The sequence below is a fragment of the Aulonocara stuartgranti genome (genome assembly GCF_965226115.1).
Source record: "Aulonocara stuartgranti genome assembly, chromosome: 22".
Taxonomy (NCBI): domain Eukaryota; kingdom Metazoa; phylum Chordata; class Actinopteri; order Cichliformes; family Cichlidae; genus Aulonocara; species Aulonocara stuartgranti.
Genome location: NC_138957.1, coordinates 2,223,878 through 2,231,699, shown reverse-complemented (window position 1 = coordinate 2,231,699; position 7,822 = coordinate 2,223,878). Strand labels below are relative to the sequence as shown.

The window sequence follows — 7,822 nt, the reverse complement described above, 5'->3', positions numbered from 1 at the left end:
ATAGGTATTGGGATAGGGTTACGCGATGGGTAAAATATACAGGGACGGGTGTCTGAGAACTTCCTTTCTGTCCGTGTGTTTGTAGAGTAACCGTAGCAACAGGCCTCGCTCATTACGACGAAAGGCTTCAACTGTAAACTGGATTCAATATGTAACGTTATTTGAGCTATTTTGGGGGGTTGGATACTATATCTCTGATAGTTCTGATTTCTGTGGGATTGTAAGAAGGATTTAAGGAGGACAAACTAGAGCTGTTGACTAAGCGAGAGTACGTGTTGCAAGACAACGATCCTGCAGTCACTGAAGACCTGCCACTCCCTTAAGAAGAAGCCACAATGAGGACTGACTGCTTGTGCTGCATATTTCACTTTATTTGCATGATGACCCAAATCCGCACGCTGTCTTTCAGACTTCCTAGTCCAGCCAGCTGCGATGCCATCTCTCCAACGCCACTCTTCTTCCAGATCCCTGCGTGCTACTCAAATAAGGGAGGCATGATTAGACAACGAGCACCAGCCCTCTGAATCCACTGCCCCACCCTTCCCCTGTAGCCAAGCCTCAAACCACACACACCCCCAGAAATCTAACCAGGGAGCCATCCAGCCTAGCTTACCCCTCCCATCTGTGCTCCCGGCCTATGGACCAGCTTAGTGTTAAAAGGCTGGAGAGCCAGACTGCAGTAGGGCGTGACCTGAGCAGAGGGTGAATGGACATCCCAGAAGGTAATAGTGAAGGGAGTCGACCGCCCACTGGATTGTCCAGCATAGCAGCTAATTCCTAACCCTTAACAACTTATCTTTTATGTTTAAGCAATCTTTAGGTCACTTTTTGGAGGTCCTGAGGAGAGGTGCTGAGATGGAGCCTCCAACAGCAGCTGAGTGTAGCAGGCTAATTATTGTAAACTACTGACCTGGTGTTCTAGTCACTCACCCCACTGCCCCTGACTTCCTGCATTTCTTGGTGCTGTTGGTTTTGATCCCAACGAATATCCCCAGTTTGGTTTTGTCAGATTCAAATGCCACAATGTACAAAATGTTAATGACTGCAAATATGTGCATAGATAGAATCTGGTTCCACTTAACGGCTACCCTGAGGTACCCCTGAGCAAGGTACCGTCCCTACACACTGCTCCCCGGGTGCCTGCTTAGTGGGCTGCCCACTGCTTCACTGAGTGAATGGGTCAAATGCAGAGAAAAACAAGTAATTTCCCCATGGGGATCAATAAAGTATCCATTATTATTATTATTATTATTATTATTACTCCTAAAGAAGAGCAATTCATGTTCCTGGACAGTGCAACGACAACTGCTCATGCAGTGGCGTGACTTTGTGTGGGCACAGGAAGACTACCTTGTGCAAAGAACAAACACTGATACAGATGTGCGATCAGCACGATCAGAGGAAAAGTGTCTCAGATGCTTGGCTACATTCAGATAATCTGATTAAAATATTTGTTTCTATATTTCATCTGTAACGTTAAGATATTTCTTAAATACCAAAGCATGAACATGAAAAATACACTGGGTACATATTTATCAGAAGCTATATAATTGAACTGATGTGGACAGAGGTCGGAGCCAGATAACATAATCCCTGTTTATGCTTCCTTAAATCCTCGACCTCTTTGGACAGGTCTTCTGGAGATGATGCACACATGTCCAGTTCAGGGGGTGAGCTGTAGTTATGATCATTTATGCGACTCTGCTCTTCTTGCTCTGGTTCAGTGAGTCGCTTCATTCTCTCCAAAACACGATGATGAGTCATTTTGACCCGGAACACAAACTTGTTTAACCAGGAAATGAACACAACATGAGGATTAACAAAGGGTTTGTGGGTCTGCTACGAAAAAAATATGTTGCAGATACAGACTTTAATGAGCTGCAAGTAATAAAAGTGTATTTTTGTAAAAATGTTTCATTTGAGCAAAAAAAACAAACTATTTTATCTCTTTGTCTTTTTCTGGGTGTTGTTTGTTCAGGAAACTCCATTTGGAAATGTTGGTCAAAGTTGCTGATGATTGTTGGTTAGTTCACCTGTAAAGTCATTCTTGTTGTTCTGTGCAGCGTTTTGGGCCTCTGTTTGCCGCAGGTTGTGTCTCAGGTTCTTCCTCCAGTTGTTGTAGAGGAACCACAGCTATAAAAATGCACTATATAAATATTTGGTAAAGGAAAAAAACTCAGTCTTTAATATATTAATAATTATTAAAAATAAAAACAATAAATCATTAATTAATTAAAATGTGTTCTTCTTACAAAATAATCCTTTCTTTCTTTAAGATAATCTAAATTTAAGAGCACATTAAACTTTGGTGCACTTTATTTATTGTAATCTGTTTTTTATGAGATTAACTACTTTAGATTTATCTAATAATAATGTAGAACACATTTCTGTTTTTTCACATATAAACACATTTGTTCTATGTAAGCTTTGTCTTTTATCTATTGCATATATGTAGCAACACAGTACAATAGTCTTTAAATTGTGCTACATTTGTATAGTATATGCTTCGTTGTTATTTTATCTACACAAATAATAACCCACTGCTCCGCCACTGTTGGAAGCCCCTAAGATAAGCACAGATAAGAACATGTAAAAAAGAAGAAGATAATAATAATAATAATAATAATAATAATAATAATAATAATAATTAATAATAAAATCAGCACGTGTTTCTGGAATGTGGGAAACATCCATGAAGATAAAACAAATGAAGTTTACCGAAAGGTCACTTATTTTTCGAAGAAAACAGGCTCTACAGCGCCGGTTTCAAACTCCGGTCCACAGGGGGCGCCAGCGGGTCAGCTGCTTTGCCGAGCAGCAACTCAACCGAAGAAGTAGTAGTGATGGGATTTCCGGATCTTTTTAGAGAACCGGATCTTTCGGCTCGACTCACTAAAAAGAGCCGGGTCTTCAGGTTGTTTTGTTGCTTTAATTAATTTATTATTAATAATAATATAAAATTATGCACAAAAAGAATTACTATTTTTTTTAAAAAGTTGTTTTATTTATATATGTTTATATATAAATATATGCGGTGGCCCCTTGACACAAAGCACTCCAAAAAGCATGTACAAATTCCAAAGCACGTACAAACGTCATAACACATTTCTAGCATTAAGTGAACTTCCAAAACAGAGCTACCTAGATCACACCAAATCCGGTCGTTGGTACTTGCTGGCTTGTGTAGCCACGAGGTAACAAAAGCTCAACACGCCTAGCGCCTAGCATTCTGGAGCACTGCCGTTGTGTTTTGTACATGTTTTGGAGTTTTTAGTGTTTTGGAGTTTGTACGTGCTTCGGGATTTGTACGTGCTTTGTCTCTAGGGTACCGTAAATATACTTTTATTTATTCACTCCACATAAAATGTAATAAATAAATCATATAATACAAAAACCAACTATTCACATTTCAACTTTTAAATATTTAAATGTTCAGCTTTTTCTTTTTAAACAAATTTAAAGTGAAACAACACAAAACTGCCGCACAGCAAGAAGGTCCTGAGTTCAATTCCACCATCAGGCCGGGGTCTTTCTGTGTGGAGTTTGCATGTTCTCCCCGTGTTTGCGTGGGTTCTCTCCGGGTACTCCGGCTTCCTCCCACCGTCCAAAGACATGCAGCTTGTGGGGATAGGTTAATTGGATAATTCAAATTGTCACTAGGTGTGAATGTGCGAGTGAATGTGAGTGTGAATGGTTGTCTGTCCTTATGTGTTAGCCCTGCGACAGACTGGCGACCTGTCCAGGGTGTACCCCGCCTTTCGCCCTATGACAGCTGGGATAGGCTCCAGCGCCCCCCGCGACCCTGAAAAGGATAAGCGGAAGCAAATGGATGGATGGATGGACAACACAAAACACTGCAAACCACAACACAATTAAATATAAATTGAAACGTGAAAACAAAAAGAACATGCACATTCTCTGTCATATGGACCTGCATGAATAAACTTTCTGAATCCTTTATCATCCGCAACTGAAAATAGTTGTGGATGATTACTATACCTTTCTAATGTGACGTTGTTGTCCCTGGCTCTCTTTCTTCCTCCCGCTCTGTTCCTGTGCTACTGTGAGTGTAACTACCGGCCCTCCCCCTCTGCTCAGCGCAAAGCAGAAAAAGTGCGAGAGAGAGAGAGGGTGAGAGAAAGAAAAGAAAAAACACGGCTCGCGATAATTAGTCGGCTCGCGTCGTTCATGTCAAAGAATCGGCTCTAAGAGCCGTTTCGTTCGCCACCAACACATCACTAAGAAGAAGAATTAGAAGCGCTGGATTGACCCTCTTGTTTTCTACTCGGACAGTTAAGCGTAGAAAGCAGAGCTAAAAACGGAGGAGCTCTTCTGGCATTAAAACAAACAACCGCACTAAAGCATTTAAAGATAAGTTAGCAGTTTGACAGCTAGCCGAGCAGCGGATACGAGCCGCGAGCCAACATGGACTCTTGGGTTCGCTTTAATGCCCAGAGCCAAGCCAAGGAGAGAGTTTTCAGGTGACGTTACTGACGTTTGGCACGTTGCTGGTTGAGACGCGGGATTCGTCGAGCTTGTTCATTTCTGCTAATGTGATAAAACCGTCGGCTGGATGTTGCAGACTGAGTTCCGTGTTTGAAGCGGAACTTTTATCTGCTCAGTAGGAGCAGCTCTTCCTGCGCTGGTTTCAAATCAAGCGGCCTTAAGATGCCAGCTGCAGCTGCACAGAGTAGTTGAGTTTGTTAAGCGCACTGCTTTGCGTCCTGGAGACGTGTGTGTCTGTTGATAATGACTGTGCGTTGTGCGTTCACAGGGCTGCACAGTATGCTTGCGCGCTGCTCGGATCCACTCTGCAAAATGACGAAGCAGCTCAGATCCGCAGAACTGTCAGTCAGCTGGAGGCACACATGAGTCTGACAAGAAAGTGTGAGTAAAACAGCCAGAGCGAGTCTGAGTCGTTTCCACGTACCAAAGCTTAAGTGGGACTGGTGTTGGTTCTTCCACAGTGCTACGCCTGGGCAACTCCGTGGAAGCCCTGGAGGCCGCCAAAAGGGCCATACACCTTTCTGACAGCGTGCTGCGGCTGTGCCTGACCATCAGTCACCTTAACAGAGCCATGTACTTTGCCTGCGACAATGTGCTGTGGGCGGGAAAAACCGGTCTCATCTCCAAACTCGACCAGCACAAGTGGAGTCAGAGATCTTTCAGGTGTGTGAGGAAGAAATACATGCAGGACTGGTTGTGTAAACAGTGTCATGTTGCTCCACAGATCAAACTATATGTACATCTACTGATCGCATTGAGGGCCTAAAAATCCTCCATGTCGTTCATTAGCAACATTATGTTGTATTATTATAGGGTCTTTACACTATAAAGCACACTGGGGGAACTGTTGGTGTGATTTGGCGCTGTATAAATACAGCTGAACTGAGCTGCCTCCCCAGTGAGCCTCTGGTCCCTTACAGCTGTCCCTGTTCAGCTTTCTGGAAAACCTTTTTCAGAACTAATCAGAACTGTGTGGTGACGTGTGCAGTTATGGCAGCCTCACCGAGGTTACAGAGTAAGTCAAGCCATTGGACAGAGCGACTGCACAACCCTACAGCCGCAACATAGTGACCTGACAACCTGTCATGTAAGCAGACAACAGATACAAAGTAGCGCAGGATGAACCTGTTAATGAGAAGCAGTTAATCGAGTGCTTCCAATTATGAAGGCTAAGTAACTTGTTGTTAGACTCAGGTTTCGGTTTGCAGCTCCTTCAGTCCACATGTCTAACATGGCACTCGAGTGTGTAAGAATACACCAGACATTCCTCTGTGAAAGTGTCACTGAGGCTTTTAATTTGAAAGTACTTTAAGCGCTCATAATAAAAAGGTTCAAGTCTGTTTACTGATAGTGGTAACGAACCTGTTTCAGAGGACATGCGGAGCTTTAAACCAGAGCTGGTGTGATGCCTTTGTGTGGGAAATTAAGTCATGGTATTTAACTCACCTGTGTCCACCTGTTACCCACAGGGCTTTGAGTTTGCATCACATGCACTCAAAGCCTGATTTGAAGTGTGGTTGCAGTCATCTTCATATCAGGGTCACAAAGGAATCACAGTTATCTTCTAGTGATTGATTTCAGGTAACTGAAATTTAAAATTGAGTTAAACAAACTGTGTGGTTAAACCTGCAGGTACTACCTCTTTGCTTTGATCCTGAACCTGACCCGAGATGCCTACGAGCTCCATCTCCTCATGGAGCGCGAAGCACGTTCCACAACCAGCAAACAGCCATCCTCCCCCAGCATTCCTCTGCCACCTGACCACCTTCCCTCTTCCTCCTCACCTGCCACACAAGCCATGGGTTTTGGCTGGCTCTACAGACAGCTTCATCTGGTGGGGACTGTGCTGTACAGCAACCCGCCACTGCTGTTGGACCTGGTGAAGAACAGTTGTGATGTCTTCATCCCACTGGACCGGTTGGGGATTTACCCTACAGGTCCAGGCTTTGTCGGGGCTTGTGGCCTGGCCTCGTCCGTCCTGTCCATCCTCACCATGGTTCACCCCTGGCTCAAGCTCAAGCCATAAATTGTAAGACTTGGAGGAGATATTCATTTGAGGACTAGTAAGGATTGAGAAAAATCTACTCGGGTTAACAAAATTTATTTCCCCCTGATTCTACACAAAGCAGTCCTGACTGCAGGAGCTGTAGTACTGCCACCATGCTGTGTGATCGAGTTCCTTCAAATCTCTTGCTACAGAAAAGCTGAGGAGTTTCTAAAATGCTAAACCAGTTTCACATATTACTTCAGACCTGCATGAACACGGTTGTTTGGCCTTAGATCACATTGCTGCTTTAAAGCCCTCGCTTCCCTCATGTGAAGTAAACCATGCTAGTTGCTGCCGTTCTGCACATAACCATCACATCTCCAGCTGTCTATGACCGTGTCTGTAACAGAGTGTAATCAAGGCAGTACTGTCTGTTGATATCACTCCAGAACGTGTGATTTCTGCCCTCTGTGTTTAAAGTTTTTACATCATGTGATTTTACCGCCTGCTCCCAGCAAGTTTGTGTTTGAGATATTCTGTTTTTGAACTACTAAGTGACTTAACTACTGGAGAAATAAATCCAAAGGAATTTGATTTGTCTGAATCACTACAGTAAAGTGTAACAACACTACATCCAGTTTCATACAACATGGATCTGGATCTATTGCATCTGTAACCAGGGTTAAGATTCCACATGACCTATTAACAGTGTTTGTGCAAAGTCAGGCCAACATCAAGAATTAGTCTTCTCATGCTGATGAAAGTTGTGTCAGATGTGTGTTGAACACATCAGTTTTATAAGTAAATATATTTATAGGTGCTGTTGACACGACGTCACCAGTAACAACACATCCAATCCACACATGCAAAGAAATTAACTACAGATGTCCAGAAATGAAACGGGGTAAAAAGTATTGAACACATGAAGAAAGGGAGGTGCAAAAAGGCAGGAGTGTCATGACTAGGGATGGGTACCGGTGTCCGGTGCCATGACGGCACCGGTTCTGACATAAACGGTAGTAACCAAACCGAAAAGCAGCGCACATTTCGGTGCTTTATTTTCCTGAGCTGTGATACACTTCTAGCCAATCATTTTACGTTTCCGAGGATAGTAGGCGGGGCCAGGTACGTACGTTCTTTTAGAGCAGAGCTACAGATTAAAAATGCCCAAGGTGAAGCGGTCAAAAGTCTGGCTGTACTTCACAGCAAAAGATGCAAACTCAGCAGCAACAAGTGCTTTAAGCTGATACTGTGATACTGTCAAAGGAGGTAACACCAAGAATCTGATGAAACACCTGGCGACGCATAGCGTTTTTTTTAAAAGCCCAG

The 7,822-nt window shown here is 43.3% G+C and overlaps 1 protein-coding gene across 1 annotated transcript; it reads left to right on the top strand.

The window, feature by feature from the left end:
- The first annotated feature begins 4,228 nt into the window (after window positions 1-4,228).
- pex11b (peroxisomal biogenesis factor 11 beta) lies at window positions 4,229-7,087 on the top strand. Its single transcript, XM_082521621.1, has 4 exons — window positions 4,229-4,481; window positions 4,775-4,887; window positions 4,968-5,169; window positions 6,139-7,087. Exons 1-4 carry the CDS (start codon window positions 4,426-4,428, stop codon window positions 6,530-6,532), a joined length of 765 nt encoding a protein of 254 aa, XP_082377747.1. The 5' UTR covers window positions 4,229-4,425; the 3' UTR covers window positions 6,533-7,087.
- Window positions 7,088-7,822: the final 735 nt, after the last annotated feature.